The 22,295-nt window shown below is 42.3% G+C and overlaps 1 protein-coding gene across 1 annotated transcript; it reads left to right on the top strand.

Moving 5' to 3' along the window:
* Nucleotides 1-9,411: 9,411 nt before the first annotated feature.
* LOC115458158 (olfactory receptor 2K2-like) lies at nucleotides 9,412-10,359 on the top strand. Its single transcript, XM_030188013.1, has one exon. The coding sequence runs from the start codon at nucleotides 9,412-9,414 to the stop codon at nucleotides 10,357-10,359; it is 948 nt and encodes a 315-aa protein (XP_030043873.1).
* Nucleotides 10,360-22,295: the final 11,936 nt, after the last annotated feature.

Here is a 22,295-nt window from a genome sequence, read left to right as displayed (position 1 = left end):
AAGACCATAGCTGGCATTCAGGACTGTGTGATTGAGACCAGGGTTACATATATAAAATTGTGTTTAGCTGTGGCAGTTACAACATGGTCAAGGACTGTTTTAGGACATGGAATAAAATAGCTGAATCTGGAATGTAACAAGATGTGGTAAGAGTTGGGCACCTGTTACACAGTAAATGCATTTTTGGGTCATGGAAAATGTGCAGTTGTTTGTGTACAAAATTACTCTTAAGATTTTGAAGACAATTAAAAAAAAGTCTGAGTCCAGGGATCATATCCCAAATGGGCCAATCAACCAACATAAATCCTCCCAGGTCCTCAGGCTCCTAACAGAAATGCAGAATCTACTGACAAACAAAGTAAGTTATTAGATCAAAGCTCTCTATGTTCTAGATTTTAATTGTCTCCAAAATAATACATTCTATATATTATGTTTTCAAATGTTCTTCTGGTGAATTTTCCTTTCATACTATTCTTGGAACAATTGAAATCCTGAGATATTAATTATCTTCTCATACTAGATTAGAACTGATATTCATCACTACTTAATGAGATAAGTATCATTGACTGGGTCACACCTAGATTTTCAACAGTATATAAATGGATAGCAATGCTAAACATCTGGGATCACAGCTGAGGCATTACCCAGTAGGTGCTGCGATGGTGCAGGGAAAGAGTCGGGGTGGAGCACAGAGTTACCCAGGTATGGATGATACTCAGCAATGGTATCTGGAATAATATCCGGTTAACCCAGAACAGCAAAAAGATTGTCCTAAATTAACCAGGTAGCTATCCGGGTATTACCTCAAAGGATGAGCAGACAAAATGTTTTGTTTCATGTGGTTTCTCATGCCATTTATGAGAATCTTTTTTTTTTTTTGGGGGGGGGGGGTCTGACCATTTTGTCATTTAGTCAGTTTATGATAATAGTGCATGCTTTTCAGAAATAGTGAACACTATGTGAAATGAGGGTGGAACACATAGTTATAAGTGCACCATCTCCCGCTGTCAGCGATCCTAATCACTGAGGGCCTGATATTCAAAGTGATTTAGCCAGCTGCTTAATTGGTCGTGCCTTGCTGCTAATATTCAGTGGCGCCTAACCGACTAAGTGCCATTGAATATTGTGGTTAGAACCAAACTCAGCTGGCTATGTTGGGGGTGTTCCGGGGGTAGAGTCAGCACGTAGCCACTTACGCGCTGATATTCAGCCCTCAAGCAGCCAGGTTTTCCACATAAATTGGACCTTATAAAAGTCTGTCCTGTTTTTATGCAGTAACCCATGGCCACTAAAGTGATGAATATCGACTTAAACGGCTATGTGTTAGCTGGCTTAAAAATAATCACATACTCAAAACCGAAGTCTCTGCAGATCCTGGTTTTGAATATCCAGGAATAACGGCATTGGTGGAGAGCAACATGCTCATCACCCGATGGTTGAATATTGACCTCTTAGTTTATTGGTAATAAGGAATAGCTCTGTGTGCTTTCTTTGAAAACTGCAAAAATAAAATATTTATTATTAATATTTTTGAGAAAGAAAATCACAACATCTTATATTATAATTAGTGTGGAGGGGAATAATCGAACGGCGCCGGCAAAATATATGGCCGGCGATGTATTTTGGCGGTGCCGCAAACAGCTGGCCACACCCCGTATTTTCGAAAAAGATGGCCGGCCATCTTTTGTTTCAATAATACGGTTCCAGACAGCCAAATGCCTTGGATTTGGCTGGGGTTTGAGATGGCCGGCTTCGTTTTTTAGCGATAATGGAAAGTTATGTCGGCCATCTCAAACCCCGGCCAAATTCAAGGCATTTGGCCATGGGAGGAGCCAGCATTTTTAGTGCACTGGCCCCCCTGACATGCCAGGACACCAACCAGCCACCCTAGGGGTCACTGCGGTGGTCTTCAGAAAAGGTGTCACACTCACCCGAGAGCCACATCGCAACCAAGGAAAGGCTGTCAGAGGATAGAACACATTCTGCTGTCATGGAGGTGGGTACGGCATTTGAGGCTGGCATACAGGCTGGCAAAAAAGGTTTTTATTTTTATTTTTTTAGTGTGGGAGGGGGTTGGTGACCACTGGGGGAGTATGGGGAGGTCATCCCCCATTCCCTCCAGTGGTCATCTGGTGAGTTGGGGCACCTTTTTGAGGCTTGGTCATGAAAATAATAGGACTAAGTAAACCCGGAGAAATACTGCTTAACGCCGGTTTTTTTTTCCATTATCGGCGAAAGCTGGCTATCTGGTAGCCACGCCCATACCCGCCCATGCCCCGCCCGCTTCGCTGCCGACACGCCCCTTTGAACTTTCGCCGGCGAGGCGACAGGAAAGCGGCGATGCTGTCAAAAAAAGCAGCTTTCGATTATACCGATTTTGCCGCTTTTCCGAGATCGCCGGCCATCTCCCGATTTGTGTCGGGAAATGGCCGGCGATCACTTTTGATTATGAGCTGGATAGTGTCACAGCTCTGGCTCTAGATAGTCTACTTTACTAGCTAATCCCAAACAAGAATGAACAGATGAGCCAGCCAGCCTTAGAAGCTTTGTGTTGACCAATGTTTGCAGTCTATTCACAGAGAAGGGAAACAGTACACAGATTGTTGTGCAGTCATAAGCAGAAACCTGTGGAGAGAGCACAACAGGAACACAAAGTTCCTAAAAGAGACACAATGAAATCCTTTCTATGGCCAACAAGGCAGCAAGGACTGATCAGGAAAGTCAGGGGAAGTATCTCTCCCTCTCTCAGCATTATTGATGCCATATACAGAGCTAGATCCTGGGTGCAGTCTCTCTGATTGGCTGGAATTGAGCTCGTCATATGTGATATGGGAGCTTAGGGTCCCTTTTACTAAGTTGCGTTAGTGTCTGCACGTGCCCAACGCATGCCAAAATGGAGTTACCACCTGACTACCACGTGGCTCTTGAGGTAATTTCATTTTTGGCACACGTCCGATGCGCGCACCTGAAAAATATATTTGATTTTTGGGCACGCGTAACGGATGTGTGCCAAGTGGCATTTGGCACGCGTAGGTCATTACTGCCCGGTGACCGCATGAGTCTTTACCACTAGGTCAATGGCTGGCGGTAAGGTCTCAGACCCAAAATAGACGCACGGCAAATTTTCAATATTTAAAAAGCCCTTTTTTACAGGCGAGCTAAAAAACATATTTATAAATGACTTAGAGATGGGAGTAACTAGTGAGGTAATTAAATTTGCTGATGACACAAAGTTATTCAAATTCGTTAAATCATGGGAGGATTGTGAAAAATTACAAGAGGACCTTACGAGACTCGGAGACTGGGCGTCTAAATGGCAGATGACGTTTAATGTGAGCAAGTGCAAAGTGGGAAAGAGGAACCCGAATTATAGCTACGTCATGCAAGGTTCCACGTTAGGAGTCACAGACCAAGAAAGGGATCTAGGTGTCGTTGTTGATGATACATTGAAACCTTCTGTTTAGTGTGCTGCTGTGGCTAAGAAAGCAAATAGAATGTTAAGTATTATTAGGAAAGGAATGGAAAACAAAAATGAGGATGTTATAATGCCTTTGTATCGCTCCATGTTGCGACCACACCTCAAATATTGTGTTCAGTTCTGGTGGCCACATCTCAAAAAAGATATAGTGGAATTATAAAAGGTGCAGAGATGGGCGATGAAAATGATAAAGGGGATGGGACGACTTTCCTCTGAGGAAAGGCTAAAGCAGCTAGGGCTCTTCAGCTTGGAAAAAAAGCGGCTGACAGGAGATATGATAGAGGTCTATAAAATAATGAGTGGAGCGGAACGGGTAGATGTGAAGCGTCTGTTTACGCTTTCCAAAAATACTAGGACTAAGAGGTATGAGATGAAGCTACAATGTAGTAAATTTAAAACGAATCGGAGAAAAGTTTTCTTCACTCAACATGTAATTAAAATCTGGAATTCGTTGCCAGAGAATGAAGTAAAGGCGGTTAGCTTAGCGGAGTTTTAAAAAGGTTTGGACGGCTTCCTAAAGGAAAAGTCTATAGACCATTATTAAATGGACTTGGGGAAAATTCACTATTTCTGGGATAAGCAGTATAGAATGTTTTTTACTTTTTTGGGATCTTGCCAGGTATTTGTGACCTGAATTGGCCACTGTTGGAAACAGGATGCTAGGCTTGATGGGCCTTTGGTCTTTCCCAGTATGGCAATACTTATGAACTGTTCAGTTTTCTACTGTACTTATGTAAGAGTGCATGCTTATTGGAACCCGTATACACTTTGAAAAATTGCACACTATTCATGAAGTGTGCACTATTTGCAAAGAGGGTGCACTCTTTTGTAAACAGTGACCATTCTTTCCCAATAGAGCATGTATGTGTACAGTATTTTCAAATGCATGATGGTATGTGCATGCATGCTTTATTGGGAAAAATTATACCCACTTTCTGCAAACATCTGCAGTCTTTGTGAATATCATATACACTATTTATATATGCTCTGGAACAGCTATAGATATACATGTATGTCTTTGTTGTGATTTATATATAGAGAGGGTAATTTTGGAAAAGTCACCTAGGTTGAGAGGGCAAGAATGTGTCTCTTTGTAGCCTATTTTATAAAGATACATAGGTGCTTATGGGGGCTCATTTTCATAACAGAGAAATGTCCAAAAAGTGGCTCAAAGCAGCAGGTGGACGTCTTTATTTGCCAAAACATCCAAATTGCTATTTTCAAAACACATTTTAAGATGTGTTTCTATGTAGTATATCTGCAGTTCATCCAGATCACAAGGGAATATGTCAGGGGCCTGTTGTGAGTGAGATTTGGGCATTCCCATAATGGAACAAAACAAAAATGTTCAGGGCTACAATTTAAACGTAGATTTTTTTTTAATCGTGGCTGTCACAAAATGGTGTCCTAAATGACCATATGACCACTGGAGGAATTCAAGCATGACCCCCTCCCTTACTCACCCAGTGGTCAATGACCCCCACCTACCCCCAAAAGATGTGAAAGAAACAGTGCATACTAACATCTATCACAGCATCAGATGTTATGGCCAGTCCTATTAGAGCAGCACACATATCCCTGGAGTAGCCTAGTGGTTGATGCAGTGCATTGTAGAGAGGGAGACCCAGGCCCATATCCCACTTTAACTGTTACACTTGTGTGAGCCCTCCAAACACACCAAAACTCTACCTTACCCACATATAGGTGAGACCTGCAGGCATATAAGGGCTATTGTAGTGGAGTACAGTAGGTTTTTGGTGGGTTTTGGAGGGCTCACCATACAGTATAAGGGGGTAATGGTGAGATGTGCACCTGGACCCTTTTATCTGAAGTCCCTCGCAGTGCCCCACTGCACTCTGCTGTGATGTCTGTGTGGCCAGTCTATTCTGAATGCTGCCCCCCCCCACCCCCCATACATCCCAATTGCTTGATTTTGTGTGTTTTTCACTTGGACGGTTTGTTTTTCCCATCATGGTCCAAAAAGATAGCTGCACCAAGCACAACAATGTCTAGCAAATAGCCATTTTGAAACAAAAAGATAGACGTTTTTCTGTTTTGAAAATGGCCGTGTTCTCTACTGGATTTAGATGTCATATTGAAAATGCCCCTCCATGTGTCTTTATAACATTGCCCCAGAAAAGTAGAATTGATCAGGATATTTACACCTGCTTGAAAACTAGTGAAAATGTACATGTACATGATGGGGGTGATTTTAGAAGCTTTATTCTTGATTTCCAAATAGAAATACTGGCATTTACATATGTATATTGCATACTCTTGTAAAAAAAACATTTTTTTCAGAAAGCCAATATTTATAGATTGAGATCTACTCTACACAGGGATTTCAAAAGAAATGTGGTTTATAGGTTGGGAGTGACTTGGGCAGCATTAAAAACTACACATGTATACGCCATTTCACAAAGGGAATACACATGTATGGGGAATACTTTTCACATCAGATTTTTCACCTGCTCAAAGGCATGTTTTAAAAAGTACTTGTTTCAGCCAGGGCTCCTTTTACTAAGCCGCAGTAAAAAGTGGCTTGTGATAGCGTAGGTGTGAGTTTTGGGCACGCGCAGAAATATTTTTCAGCGCATGTACCAAAAATGCCTTTTTAACATTTTTTCTGAAAATGGGCATGTGGCAAAATCAAAATTGCTGTGTGTCCATTTTGGGTGTCTAACCTTAGCACCAGCCATAGATGTAGCGGTAAGGAATCTGTGCTGTAATGACCTATGTGTGTCAGATGCCACCTGGTACGCGTCCGCTACACACGTTCGAAAATAGAAAACTATTTTCCAGATGCGCATAGCGGACACACGCCAAAAATGAAATTACCACAAGAGGCACGTAATAGTCGGCCGGTAAGTTCATTTTGGCGCGCGTTTGGGCGTGCGTAGAGCCTTACGCGGCTTAGTAAAAAGGGCTCTCAGGTAGTCAGTTTCTGTATTCTCATGTAGATTGCTTTTGGAATGAAGTAATTTTAAAAGTGGAGTATCACTAATTATTTGATGGCATTTAGACATATAGATTTATAAAATAGACAGCTATCCAGCTTATTTTCAAAGGAGAAGGGCAGCCATCTTCCGACACAAATCGGGAGATGGGCGCCCTTCTCGCAAAGCCAGCCAAATCGGTATAATCGAAAGCCGATTTTGGCCGGCTTCAACTGCTTTCCGTCGCAGGGACAGCCAAAGTTCAAGGGGGTGTGTCGGCAGTGTACCGAAGGCAGGATGGGGGCGTGGTTAAGAGATGGCCATCCTCAGCCCATAATGGAAAAAAGAAGGGCGCCCCTGACAAGCAATTTGTGAAGTCTACTGCAGTGCCCCCTAGGGTGCCCGGTTGGTGTCCTAGCATGTGAGGGGGACCAGTGCATTACAAATGCTGGCTCCTCCCAAGACCAAATGGCTTTGATTTGGTCGGTTTTGAGATGGGCATCCTTAGTTTCCATTATATGCGAAAACCGTGGGCAGCCATCTCTAAGGGCAGCCATCTCTAAGGTTGATCCAAATGTTGAGATTTGGCCGTCCTCGACCGTATTATCGAAACGAAAGATGGCTGCCCATCTTGTTTCGATAATACGGTCGTGGACGCCGCTTTATGGGGCTGTCCTTAGAGATGGGCACCCCCATTCGATTATGCCCCTCCTCATGTGGAAGTGTCGGTAAGTTGCAAAATTGCCACTTTCGTCTGTAAATGCTGACATATCCATGTGGAAGCTGCAATATATATGCTGTTCATTTTTTCAATCTGCATATTTATAAAATGGCTGTTCCCACTGCATGTTTCAGTAAATACATAGGGACATTGGAAGATCTTTTTCTAAAATCCCATTGGAACTGAACACATCCCAAACTGGATCTCACAATTCTCCACATACACAAGCATGTATATTTCATAAGGTATACAAATAAATTGAAAATCCTGTAATGGAAGTGAATTTTAAAGATTGTTTTTCAACCCTGTCTTTGACTGAAAGTAACTTTTCTTGTAAATACACGTTCCCACAGACTTAAGCAGAGAAGCATTCTGTAATTTTCCTTAAAAGCATTCTGCAACTTTCCTTAGCTCTGGGCATGGGCTCGGAGCCTAATAAAAAGGGAGGGCTTGTCACAGCAGAGTGGGAGCTCATCTGTAAGTAACGCATGTGCTGCACAGAAGATTTGTTCCTGGTCTAAGAAGATCCTGGCTCTCACTGTGAATCGGGCCCCCCTCCCCAGCTGATGTTAAGAGCCTGAGGACCAGTGATGTTGTATGTATAGTGTATGCATTGCTTCCTTTCCTGGTGTAAGAACTCTTTGCATTGCCTAGATGTAGAGACCAGTGATGTAATAAGTGTTTATGATTGTTTCTAATCATTGTTTGTATATATGCTAATCATTGTATATATGCTAATCATTGTAGAATTTAGCTCCTCTAATAAAGGTTTTCATTTACTTATTACGAATCCAAAAGAATCCACACTAGTCTGTGTCAGTGAGATAGGCTGTAAATCCATAGCAGTTCAAATCCCCAAATGCATCCATGAAAAAACCTACACCAAAGTCATGTAAAATTACTTGCATTTTTTTCATCATGCATTCTTGCACATATAGGGTAATTTTGTAAGAGGCATTTTTCACATGTGCTATTATATATGTGAAAATGCCTTTAGGAGATTATCCTCATACCTTGTATATAAGTTAACCCCAAACACCTTCCAAATACACTCCCAAAAACTCGAGTAGTAGAATGTGTAGGATTGTTGTCTATACATTTTTTGTGTATTTATTCTGTACATTATTTTGGAAGTGGCTCTTTGTGTGTCTGAACCACAGTTTTACATGTAGAAAGATTTTCTAAAATTACCTCCTAAATCTTCCAAAATAAAAACTCCTCCATGCTGAGCCCTTGGATTCACAATGGATGGGACGGTAGATGGGGTTAGGCTGGGAAGATCACTTAGAGGGGCATAATCGAACGCGGGCGTCTATCTCCGATGGGTATGTGAAGGGGCGGGCCAGACCGTATTTTCAAAAAAGATGGGCGTCCATCTTTTTTTTCGATAATACGGTTTGTGCTGGGCAAATGCATCGCATTTGAGCGGATTTGAGCTGGGCGGTATCGTTTTTCAGCGATAATGGAAACCGAAGGCGCCCAGCTCAAAAACGAACAAATCCAGAACCTCAGCTTCTAATTCTGCAAAGTCTTCCTCCTTTGCATGCAGGGATGGATTGGATCTCAATCCATAGAAATATGATGGTAGTTGGCCCTTCCAGTCTGCCCATCCACACTATCCACTATCTTCTCATTTCCCTAAGAGATTCTACATGCTTATCCCACTCTTTCTTGAATTCAGATACAGTCTTTATCTCCACCACCTCCACTGGGATGCCATTCCACATATCCACCACTCTCCCAATTGAAATAGACTCACCTCCTGAACATTAATGCCATGGAGATATTTTAATGTCTCTATCATATCCCCTCTCTCCTACCTTTTTCCCAGAGGTTTATAAGTCTGTCCCTGAGACCACTGGTCAAGTTTTGTAGCAGCCCTCTGGACCGATTCATCTCGTTTATATCTTTTTGAAGGAGTGGTCTCCAGGATTACACATAATAGTGTTCTAAATGGGGCTTCACAAGAAATTAGTACATCTTTTTTCCCCTGCTGACCAATCCTATCCCCATGCTTCTGAGCTCTCCATCTGGTACCACTGTCCTGGATTGACTCTAGGCATTTCCGATATTGTCACCTAAATTAGATGTTTAGCCTGGGTGAAAAAAAGGCTAGTATTTTATTATAATAGATCAGTTTTACTTAATATTTTCTCCTGGGTGTTCTGATTTATTGTTTTGAGGTTTGTGAGAATACTGTATGTTTATGATAAAGGTCTCATTTTCTGTTTCATTTTCTCCTATTTTTATAATCTTCTTGCTTTCAGGACCCCAAGATGTATGAATACAAAGCAACAATAAATCAGAGCATTGCAACGGAATTCCTGATTCAGGGATTTTCAGAATTCCCAGAACTGCAGCTCCATCTCTTCATTCTGTTCTCACTTCTCTACCTGATGGCCATGCTGGGAAATCTCCTTGTTTTCTGCATCGTATGTGCTGATCGACACCTGCACATCCCCATGTATTTCTTCCTGGCCAACTTGTCTATCCTTGACATCTCTTCCGTGACAGTCACTGTACCTAAATTACTGGCAATCCTCCTAACAAAAAATAATACCATATCATTCAGCGCATGTTTTATACAAATGTTTTGTTATATGGGTTGTGTTGAGATAGAATTTACACTTCTCACTGCCATGGCATATGATCGATATGTTGCAATATGCAATCCTCTTCGTTATACCATTATTATGAATAAGAGAATCTGTGCTCTCTTGGCTGTTGTCTCATGGGTGATAGGATTCTTAGAGGCATTGCCACACATTATAATTACATCCCAGTTTTCTTTCTGTGAGTCCAATGTAATCAATCACTTCTTTTGTGAAATTGCAGCAGTGGCCAAACTTTCCAGCACAGGTGCCTCAATCATCGAGACAATTACTTTTATAGAATCTCCATTTTCAGCCTTCGCCCCATTTCTACTTACCCTGATATCCTATGTGTTTATAATATCCACCATCCTGAAAATTTGTTCTAGAGAGGGGAAAAGCAAGGCCTTCTCCACCTGCTCTTCCCATCTTACGGTCATCATTCTCTTATATGGAAGTGTGCTAGGAGTGTATATGCAGCCCTGGTCAGGACCCTCTGTGAAATCAAGCAAGCTGATTATTGCAATATATATTGTCACTCTTCCATTGTTAAACCCGCTAATTTATAGCTTAAGGAGCAAAGAGTTAAATGTAGCCCTGAAAAAAGCCATAAGCAGGAAGTCAACTTGGTAATCAACTAAAATATTTTTGGAAACCTGTGTCAAATAAATTAGGTTGTAAAGATTTTAGCTGTCAAATAAGTCAGGAATAAGATCATTATTTAGCATTATTAAAGACCACGTAGGAATCTTCTGTTTGTACGGATGTGGATGGAGTTAATTTAAAGCCCAGTTGTGCATAGGTTACCTAGGTAGAAAAAGGACATCGAAGTTTGGACATTCACAATAAGGGTATTTCTATAAAGTGCATGTCTGTGCAATACCTGCATTTGACTTGAAAGCTAATATTCTATAAAAGCAAATGGTGCACATTTCCTTTATAGAATAGTTCCATAAAAAGTACCCATTTATATAGGGGGTCTTTTACTAAAGGTTACCTCAAGTTATCTGCAGCAGGGCCCATAGGAATAAAATGGGACCTGCTGCAGATAAGTCAAGTTAATTTTTAGTAAAAGACGCCCAGAATTTCCTCTGATGTGCAGAATATTTTGAAAGATCTACTGAATGCAGAACTTTTTGTAAAATATCTGGAAGGCAATGGGAAGTACACATGAAGCTGGTGGCATGTACAGTGAGATCCAGGCCGTTTTCAAATCCAGGCTAAAAGCCCACCTCTTTAACGCTGCTTTTGACTCCTAACCACTAATCACTTGCCCTGCACCCTTTTATCCCCACCTCTTTAATTCCCTTACCTCTTAGTTGTTCTGGCTGTTTGTCCTATTTAGATTGTGAGCTCTTTGAGCAGAGACTGTCTTTTCATGTATGGTGTACAATGCTGCGCATGCCTTGTAGCGCTATAGAAGTGTTAAGTAGTAGTAGTAGATCAGTTATTTATAAAGAAGCACACTGGGGACAGTGCCTAGCGCTACAAAGGACGGCTTCCTGAGATTGGTGCTCCTCAGATCTGGACTTCTAACTTCTTCAAATGTATAGCTGGCACACTGCAAATTATTCTTGCTGATTTATAATAATTTTTACAACAGTGAGCATCAAAACCCGAAAAGACTGAAGCTGCCTCCAGCACGATTACTATCTCAGTCAAAACGGTGGCACCATAAGAAATACAGGAATCGATGGACCTGACTAATTCCGAATTTGCCTCGATAAGACAAATGCTGCAGAACAGCCTGTCAGATATGGCAGCACTTTGGTTGGAAATGTCTAAACTTACCATACAAGTGAACAACTGTGCAGAGCAGAGAACTAAAACTGAGGATAGAGTATCAGTAATTGAAGGTGATGGTAATTGTCATGGTGGCTAGCTGTTAAGACCAGAAGCTTGTGCTGGAATGGAAAACAAAGATCAAGGAAACAATTAATTGTAGTAGAAATAGCATTCAAATTCTATTTTTAAAAAATGCTAAAAATTGTGCATGTAAATTTGTGTGCTTGTCTAATTTGCATGCACAATTTAATTGAATAACGAGTCAATAAGCACCGATAATTGAGATGTTAACAATTATTGGTGCTACTTGGATTCAATTAAAATTTACAAGTCTAAATTTAGGCAAGAGATACATGTGTACATTTTACGTAAGGGTCCAAAAAGGGGGTGTAGCCATGGGAGGGTCATCTGTGGATCAGGGGTGTTCTTTCAATTTACGTGCGTTGTTATAGAATAAAGGGGAACTGCGCTTAATTTGGGCATGGGGATTTACAACAAGGTTTCATTGGTATAAATGTAGTTGTGGTTCCCTGTGCTAAGCGTTATTCTATAAATAGCACCTACATGTTCTGCATCTCATAGCCATGCCAATTACATAAGTACATAAGTATTGCCATACTGGGAAAGACCAAAGGTCCATCAAGCCCAGCATCCTGTTTCTAACAGTGGCCAATCCAGGTCACAAATACCCGGCAAGATCCCCGAAAAGTACACACTCTATACTGCTTATCCCAGAAATAGTGGATTTTCCCCAAGTCCATTTAATAATGGTCTATGGACTTTTTCTTTAGGAAGCCGTCCAAACCTTTTTTTAAATCTGCTAAGCTAACCGCCTTTACCACATTCTCTGGCAACAAATTCCAGAGTATAACTACACGTTGAGTGAAGAAACATTTCTCAGATTCGTTTTAAATTTACTACTTTGTAGTTTCATCGCATGCCCCCTAGTCCTAGTATTTTTGGAAAGCGTAAACAGACGCTTCACATCTACCTGTTCAACTCCACTCATTAGTTTATAGACCTCTATCATACCTCCCCTCAGCCGCCTTTTCTCCAAGCTGAAGAGCCCTAGCCACTTTAGCCTTTCCTCATAGGGAAGTCGTCCCATCCCCTTTATCATTTTTGTCACCCTTCTCTGTACCTTTTCTAATTCCACTCATCTTTTTTGAGATGCAACAACCAGAATTGAACACAATATTCGAGGTGCGGTCGCACCATGGAGCAATACAAAGGCATTATAACATCCTCATTTTTGTTTTCCATTCCTTTCCTAATAATATCTAACAGCGGCGTACTAAGGGCGGGGCAGTGGGGGCAGTCCACCCCGGTTGCACGCTGATGGAGGGGTGCAGAGAGCAGCCGCGCACCTGTCAGCTCCGCTGGTTCCCTGCTCCCTCTGCCCCGGAACAGGTTACTCCCAGCAGCTAAGAATGCACCCGTGGGGGGAGGGGTTGATGTGCCGGAGGGGGTGTCATGCTGCACCCGGGGGGGGGGGTGCGCATCAGCGATCCACCCCGGGTGGCAGCCGACCTAGGATCGTCACTGATACCTAACATTCTATTTGCTTTCTTAGCCGCAGCAGCACACTGAGCAGAAGATTTCAACATATCATCAACGACAACACCTAGATCCCTTTCTTGGTCTGTGACTCCTAACATGGAACCTTGCATGACGTAGCTATAATTCGGGTTCCTCTTTCCCACATGCATCACTTTGCACTTGCTCACATTAAACGTCATCTGCCATTTAGACGCCCAGTCTTCCAGTCTCATAAGGTCCTCTTGTAATTTTTCACAATCCTCCTGCAATTTAACGACTTTGAATAACTTTGTGTCATCAGCAAATTTAATTACCTCACTAGTTACTCCCATCTCTGGGTCATTTATAAATGTGTTAAAAAGCAGCGATCCCAGCACATTGGGACTTGCCGTGGTACATTGTAAGTCATGTTTCTTTAGTTCAGTATTTTTATTACATTTTTCAAAAAACAACTTAAACAAAATAAACATACAGAACATATTGAACCCAGGTGTAAATCCTCGCACCCAAATTAGACACAGATCCCCCTTATTCTATAACAGCACGTGTAAATTGTAGGAATGCCCCTGATCCAACCATGACCCTCCCATCGTCGCACCCCTCCCCTTTTAGGAGCCACACATAAAATTTATATGTGGCTTATGGAACTGTTATATGTATAGTGCTGATCAACAGCTGCATAGCCCCATGGCCAACTTAGACATCTCTTCCATCTTATACAACTTGTCCAGCTTAGATATCTCTTCCATAACAGTCACCATGCCAAAATTAATGCTAATCCTCCTGACACAGAGTAATGCCATATCTTTCAGAGCATGCATTATATAGATGTATTTGTTTTCAATCACTACTGAGGTAGAGAGGTCAATATTCGGTGATTTAACTGGCCAGAAACTTCTCCTGGCCAGTTAAATCACCTGATCAGGGCTAACTGGCCTTTTCAGTGGCACTTAACTGGATAGTGCCATTGGAAATGACAGGCTAGCACATAAAGCAAAACTGACTATTTGGGTGGTGGTTTCAGAGGCAGAGAAAGCACTTGGTAAGTTCAATATTCAGCACTTAACCAGCCAGTCACCACATAAATAGTCCTATCTTTATGTAGTGCCCCATAACTGGTTATGTGCTGAATATTGTACTTAACCAGCTCTGATATAGCTGGCTCCAGAAACCCAGAATTTCAATTCCAAAGCTTGGACATGGCCCAACATTGAATTTTCAGGCAAAATGCCAGTGGCGGTCAGCAAAATACTGAGCCCCAGTTGCTGAATATTGACCCCCAGAATGTATTATTCTAAAAGCCATAACATATGATCAATATATTGCAATACACTAATTAGCTAATGAGCCATTAAAAATCAATAATTGGTGTTAATTGACAGTCATTTGGGTTTACACATGGATTTGCCCTGTGCCCTATTCTATAAACCACGTGCCTAGATTTTTTAGCCCGTAACTCCGCCATGGGAGGGACATGAGTAAGTCAGAGACGTTTCCCAAAATTAGGCACAATGTTATAGAATAGGTTCATTTATACACCTAACAGCCATTAGTTGACTACCAGCATTTACACCAGGTTTCAGCAGGTGTAAGTGCCATGCCCAAAATTAGGTGTGAAATCTGCACTAAAACTATATTCTGTCAAAGGTCTCCATGCAGAGCACCTTTGCAGAATATTAGCTTAGCATGAATACTTGGGCACCATATATAGAATTCTCCACCATCCAATACCACCATCTTGAATAAGATGCACAAACGTACCTTTCTTTCCGCCTATTTTGCAGTATCAATGTCTGCAATCTCATTCCATTTCTCCTAGCTCTCACATCCTAGATATTTATTATCATCTCTACTATCTTGAAAATCGATTCTAGAGGGGGAAAAGCAAGGCCTTCTCCACCCGCTCCTCCCATCTTACAGTCATCATTCTATTATATGGAACTATCATAGGACTGTATGTGCAGCCAGGTCAATGGGCTCTGAAAATTCATACAAGCTGATTACAGTATTGTATACATTGATTCTTCACTATTAAACCCTTTTATATACATCTTGAGTAAGCAGTTAAATCTGGCCCTGAAAAAAGTTATATAAAAGAAATCATCATTCTCATTCAGTGTGTCCCAGGTCCACCTTAGGGACCACAACCACAACCCAGTTTAAAAGGAATGCAGCTGAATTGTGTTTGTATAGGAGAAAAGATGTGGTCAAGGTAGGCAATTAAAATCCTAGATCCAGAATGAATCAGGGAGACTCAGACTAGGAAGAAGAGGAAGGTCCCCAAAGTATGCCCAACATAGTATGTGTCTGATTTTCACAATATACTGTTTGAAGCCTGCAAAAGTAAGCAGGTATTGGTCTGTGTTTTTCTATTTTGAAATAAACACCTTTGTGTGAGTTCTGAGAGTAGATTCAGCTGGTCAATGGTCTCAAGGGGCTTCGGTGTGGCCCCAGATCTCCAGCTGCACACTCATAATCATGTGGAGAAAGGGAAGATCCTCAAGTACCAAGAAATTCAATCTGAGACCAAGAAAATGTGGCAGAATGATACAGAAATATTTCTCATCATTTTGGGTTCCACAGGCTTGATCAAAAAGAACTTCCGAGTGTACCCAGATGAGTTGTCTATACATATTACATCTTACATCTTACAAACTCCAGAAAAAAACTCTCTTTGGCACAATGCAAGTACTATGGCGAGTGTTAGCAGTAAATTTGAGAGACTGAGATCATACTCCACATCCCCTGGCTTAGGACTGAGGTTCATTCCTATCATAGCATTAATAAAGCTCATGGAAAGCTTCAAAATCAAATAACGTCCAACAGAGCCCCAATGTGTGGTGTTACTCACTCTGCCATAGGTGCCCAGTATAAGAGGCTTGGGGAGGCTAAGCCTCCCCAGCCGCAAGCCGACCCGATAAGCTTCCGCTGCCTCCCCAAGGTATCCGGAGCACGATGCACCACAGCATCAGCACAACACAAGGAAAGAGCAGCAACTTGGCGAACCCACACAAAGTAGAGCAGCACAGCTGCATCCTGACCTTCCGTTGTTTCTGCACATCCGCATTCCGCCAGCACAGTAAAAACCACTCCCTCTTCCCCAACTCACATTACTGCCCAAACTACCTTGCTACTTGCCAGCGCATCCTGCCTCCTCGGACGTAATTTTCTGTTTCCGCGAAGGTGGGACAAGTAACAGGGAGAAGGCTAAGTCCCTGAGGCAGGCTTGCTGTGATCTCTACGGTGCAGACTGCTACCTGCAGCACTGCGTGCTGCAGCAGAAAGACTGATCCACTGATTCTAAGGCAAGTGTCCAACTGCTTCTGAGAGGGAGGAGAACCAAGGGAGAATGGACCCAGGGGGGAGGGAAGGAGCGGGACTTAGAGGGAGAGACTGGTATGGGGGAGGGGAAGAACTAAGAGGGAAGAGATTGGAATGGGGGGGGGGGTGGCAGAAGAGAGCTTGCTTGCTGAAAATTTGGGGGAGAGAGAGCTGAAGCAAACACGTTCTTTTCTGCCCCCACTCAGAATCATCACAGTAGCTGAACCTTTGGGAGAGAGAGCTGAAGGTGCTTCTGATGGTCCTGGGGGCAGGGGAGAGAGGAAATTTGCTGGAGATGGATGGAGGAGAGGGCAGGGGAGAATGGAGAGTTGCTGGACATGGATGGATGGAGGGGAGGGGAGAGGGGAGAATTGCTGGACATGGATGGATGGAGGAGAGGGCAGGGGAGAGAGAGGAAATTTGCTGGATATGGATGGATGGATGGATGGAGGAGAGGGCAGGGGAGAATGGAGAGTTGTTGGACATGGATAGATGGAGGGGAGGGAAGTCAGGAAGGAGATGCACATGGATGGAGGGGAGAGGAGTGAGGAGAAATGCTGGATATGGATGGAGGGAAAATTACAAGGTCCCTGTGAGTCAGGCGACGAACTGAGGGGGCAGCAGGAAGTGCTGGGGAAGGAGCCTTAAGGTTCATAGTAGTTTGTGAGTCAGCAGGCGACAAACTGAGGGAGTGGCGGCGCCAGCAGGAAGATACAGTTTTGTAATTGTTCCGACGACGAACTTCCTTCCTGCACCAAATTTGAGAAGGAGGCAGGGGAAGGTAATGGTTGGGCTGGGGAGGCTTAGCCTCCCCAAGCCTCTTATACGGGGGGGGGGGGGACTATGTTGGGGACGTCCAAAATCGGCATTCGATTATACCGATTTGGACGTTTCTGAGAGGAGGACTTCCATCTTCCCATTTTGTCGAAAGATGGACGTCCTTCTCTTTCGAAAATGAGCCCAAAAGTTATTCAAAGTTGTTAAATCACAAGAGGATTGTGAAAAATTACAAGAGGCCCTTACCAGACTGTGAGACTGTGCATCCAAATGGCAGATGATGTTTAATGTGAGCAAGTGCAAAGTGATGCATGTGGGAAAGAGGAACCCAAACTATAGTTACATGATGCAATGTTCCACATTAGAGGCACTGACCATGAAAGGGATCTATGTGTCAACGTTGATGATATGTTGAAACCCTCTGCTCAGTGTGTGACGGCTGCTAAGAAAGAAAATAGAATGTTAATTATTATTAAGAAAGGAATGGAAAACAAAAATGGGGACATTATGATGCCTTTGTATCACTCCATGGTGCGACCACACCTCAAATTCTGTGTGCAGTTCTTGTCACCGCATCTCAAAAAAGATATAGTGGGATGCTTGGTAGGGGAGGGGTATAGACTATAAAGTTGGTGATGGGAGGTGTGCAGAATGTGTGGTAAAGTAGATGAGGGTGTGAGATGTGTGGTAGGTAGGATATGTAGCAGGTGAGCAGGTAGATTGTGTTGTAGGTGAGGGAAAGCACATGGTTTATGTGGTAGATTAGGAGGGTGTAAATTATGTGTGAGTAGGATGTATTTCTATTGAGGGCAGTGTTGACTATATGGTGTGTAAGGGAAGTATGTGTTGGTTGAGGGGTGGGGGTGTAAGATGCATTCTATACCCCATCTGCATAGACTGACAGACTCACCAAAGACTTCTGCTAGTTTATATATAGACACTCAATAGCATACTTGGACAAGTTTTCAGATGGGCTAATCACAGATATTACAATGTGCTATAAACTGGGAGATCTAAGTTGCCTTGAAACAGCCAGCAGCAGTGGGCTTTGACTCTTTATTTTTTTTATTTTTTTGCAAGAACCAGAAAATAGATTCTGTAACCTCTAAACTCATCTGTGTGGATGATTCAATACTATAATTCAAATTCCTAAACGTCATTTTAAAATGATTATGAAATGTATCTATTAATGAGAAATATTTTAACAGCCACAGGAGGGCAGCAAATAGTAAGAAAAGTGAGAGGTCCTGGCACACATAGAAGAACACTTTCTTCATATATTTTATTGAAATTGTAGAGTATGGCAAACAAAATGTAAATATATAAGACAGTTGATTTTCAAAAGAAATTATTCAAAAAGGAGTGCAGAAATGCCAAGGGTGGCCCATACCAAAGCTGGAGATGTATCCCCGTAAAGCTGAAGAACGCTGGAGGTTTCTGTTGGGGGCCTCAGTCATGTCTAAAAACAATTATGGCAGATGTGCATGCCAAAAACTCACATATGCGCGATGAAAATGATAAAGGGAATGGGATGACTTCCCTATGAGGAAAGGCTAAAGCGGCTAGGGCTCTTCAGCTTGGAGAAAAGGTGGCTGAGGTGGAGATATGATAGAGGTCTATAAAATAATGAGTGGAGTTCAACGGGTAGATGTGAAGCGTCTGTTCACACTTTCCAAAAATACTAGGACTAGGGGGCATGCGATGAAGCTACAATGTAGTAAATTTAAAATGAATCAGAGAAATTTTTCTTCACTCAACTTGTAGTTAAACTCTGGAATTCATTGCCAGAGAATGTGGTAAAGGTGGTTAGCTTAGCGGAGTTTAAAAAAGGTTTGGACGGCTTCCTAAAGGAAAAGTCCTTAGACTGATATTAAATGAACTTGGGGAAAATCCACTATTTCTGGGATAAGCAGTATAAAATGTTTTGTACATTTTTGGGATCTTGCCGGGTATTTGTGACCTGGATTGGCCACTGTTGGAAACAGGATGCTGGGCTCGATGGACCTTTGGTCTTTCCCAGTATGGCAATACTTATATACTTATGTACTTAGCCTTTGCAACGCCCTATTTGAAAGTAGGCTCTGGGGCAAGGGCCACTGTCACCCAAAATAAAAATGCTCAAGACTAGTGTTTTTCATAACCTGTAGAGTCATCACACAAACAAAAGCCCATCTGATTTAAACAAGGTGTCTAGCAGTGGAAGGACTGGGTGTGCTATTCCTGAGGTGATGGTCTCGTTTTGAATATTTTTATTTGAAGTTAAGAAGACAGGTTGCCTGCTCTGGCCAGTCCAGGGACCTCTTCTGCATCCTGCCTCCTGATGTAGCTTACTGTTTCCTTGTAGACAGGACGCAACAGAGACAGCCTGTATTAATCATTACCCGCCACAACCCTTGAGCAACAACACAGACACTACTGTCTAGCTGACACCAACTGGCGTCTATTTTATAAAAGTCTGCTCCCCCTGAGATCAAAACCTGGCTAAGCCTCTGCCCAAGAGACAGGCAGAGCTCCATAGTCTCAATGCGTGGATGAGACTATGGTGCAGGGAGGAGGATTTTACATTTGTTAGGAACTGGGCAACATTCTGGGGAAGGGGGAGCCTATTCCGAAAGGATGGGCTCTACCTTAGCCAGGGCGGGACCAGGCTGCTGGCATCGGCATGTAAAAAAGAGATAGAGCAGCTTTTAATCTAGAAATGGGGAGGGGGAGGCCAACAGTCGCTCATAAGTGCATGGTTTGGGTTAAGGTATCTTTCAAAGATATCACCAAAACAGGGAAGTTAGGGTATCCCGATAGTGAGGTTGCAAAAGAGACCGTAGTAGATCAGATGTTCTTAAATAAAAATAAAAATCAGACAAAAGATTGCAAATTAGTACTGTCAAGTACTGAGCATGATGTAAATAGGAACAACAAACATAGTTTGAAATGTCTATATGCGAATGCCAGGAGCCTAAGAAATAAGATGGGAGAGTTAGAATATATTGCACTAAATGAAAAATTAGATATAATAGGCATCACTGAGACCTGGTGGAAGGAGGATAACCAGTGGGACACTGTCATACCGGGGTACAAATTATATCGTAGTGATAGGGTGGATCGAATTGGTGGAGGGGTAGCATTGTATATTAGCGAGAGCCTTGAATCAAATAGATTGAAAATTCTGCAGGAAACAAAACACTTCTTGGAATCACTCTAGATTGAAATTCCATGTGTAAAGGGGAAAAGGATAGTGATAGGAGTGTACTACCGTCCGCTTGGCCAGGATGAACAGACGGATGCAGAAATAGTAAAGGAAATTAGGGACGCAAACAAACTAGGCAACACAATAATAATGGGTGATTTCAGTTACCCTGATATTGACTGGGTAAATATCGGGGCATGCTAGTGAGGTAAAATTCCTTGATGAAATCAAGGACAGCTTTATGGAGCAGCTGGTACAGGAGCTGACGGGAGAAGGAAAAATTCTAGACCTAGTCCTTAGTGGAGTGCATGATCTGGTGCGGGAGGTAATGGCGCTGGGGCCGCTTGATAGTGATCATAATATGATCGGATTTGATATTAGCTTTGAAGTAAGTATACATAGGAAATCAAATACGTTAGCGTTTAACTTTAAAAAAGGAGACTATGAGAAGAACGGTGAAAAAAAAACTTAGAGGAGCGGCTGCGAGGGTCAAAAATTTACATCAGGCGAGGATGCTGTTCAAAAACACCATCTTGGAAGCCCAGGCCAAATATATTCCGCATATTAAAAAAGGAGGACGGAAGACCAAACGTCAGCCGGCGTGGTTAAAAAGTGAGGTGAAGGAAGCTATTGGAGCTAAAAGAAAATCCTTCAGAAAATGGAAGAAGGAACCAACTGAAAAATAATAAGAAACGGCATAAGGAATGTCAAGTCAAATGCAAAGCGCTGATAAGGAAGGCTAAGAGGGACTTCGAAAAAAAGATTGCGTTGGAGGCCAAAAAACATAGTAAAAATTTTTTTTTGGTACATTAAAAGCAGGAAGCTGGCAAAAGAATCGGTTGGACCGCTAGATGACCGAGGAGTAGAAGGGGCAATCAGGGAAGACAAAGCCGAAGCGGAGAGATTAAATGAATTCTTTGCTTCGGTCTTCACCGAGGAAAATTTGGGTGGGATACCAGTGCCAGAAATGGTATTCGAAGCTGACGAGTCAGAGAAACTTAATGAATTCTCTGTAAACCTGGAGGATGTAATGGGGCAGTTCTACAAACTGAAGAGTAGCAAATCTCCTAGACCGGATGGTATTCATCCCAGAGTACTGATAGAACTGAAAAATGAGCTTGCAGAGCTATTGTTAGTAATATGTAATTTATCCTTAAAATCAAGCGTGGTACCGGAAGATTGGAGGGTGGCCAATGTAATGCCGATTTTTTAAAAAGGTTCCAGAGGAGATCTGGGAAATTATAGACCGGTGAGTCTGACGTCGGTGCTGGGCAAAATGGTAGAGACTATTATTAAGAACAAAATTACAGAGCATATTGAAAAGCATGGATTAATGAGACAAAGTCAACATGGATTTAGTGAAGGGAAATCTTGCCTCACCAATCTACTACATTTCTTTGAAGGGGTGAACAAATATGTGGATAAAGGTGAGCTGGTTGATATTGTGTATCTGGATTTTCAGAAGGCGTTTGACAAAATACCTCATGAAATACTCCAGAGGAAATTGGAGAGTCATGGGATAGGAGGTAGTGTTCTATTGTGGATTAAAAACTGGTTAAAAGATAGAAAACAGAGAGTAGGGTTAAATAGTCAGTATTCTCTGTGGAGAAGGGTAGTTAGTGGGGTTCCCCAGGGCTCTGTGCTGGGATCGCTGCTTTTTAACATATTTATAAATGACCTAGAGATAGGAGTAACTAGTGAGGTAATTAAATTTGCTGATGACACAAAGTTATTCAAAGTCTTTAAATTGTGGGAGGATTGTGAAAAATTACAAGAGGACCTTATGAGACTGGGCGTCTAATAGCAGATGACGTTTAATGTGAGCAAGTGCAAAGTGATGCATGTGGGAAAGAGGAACCTGAATTATAGCTATATCATGCAAGATTCCATGTTAGGAGTCACAGACCAAGAAAGGGATCTAAGTTTCGTCGTTGATGATACGTTGAAACCTTCTGCTCTGTGT

Source organism: Microcaecilia unicolor, chromosome 14 (assembly GCF_901765095.1).
Source record: "Microcaecilia unicolor chromosome 14, aMicUni1.1, whole genome shotgun sequence".
In the NCBI taxonomy this organism is placed as follows: Eukaryota; Metazoa; Chordata; class Amphibia; order Gymnophiona; family Siphonopidae; genus Microcaecilia; species Microcaecilia unicolor.
The sequence above is the reverse complement of the archived record's forward strand: the minus strand, read 5'-3'. Positions and strand labels throughout refer to the sequence as shown.

Coding starts and splice junctions, on each gene's coding strand:
- LOC115458158 (XM_030188013.1), top strand. CDS start 9,412: ATGTATGAATACAAAGCAACAATAAATCAGAGCATTGCAACGGAATTC.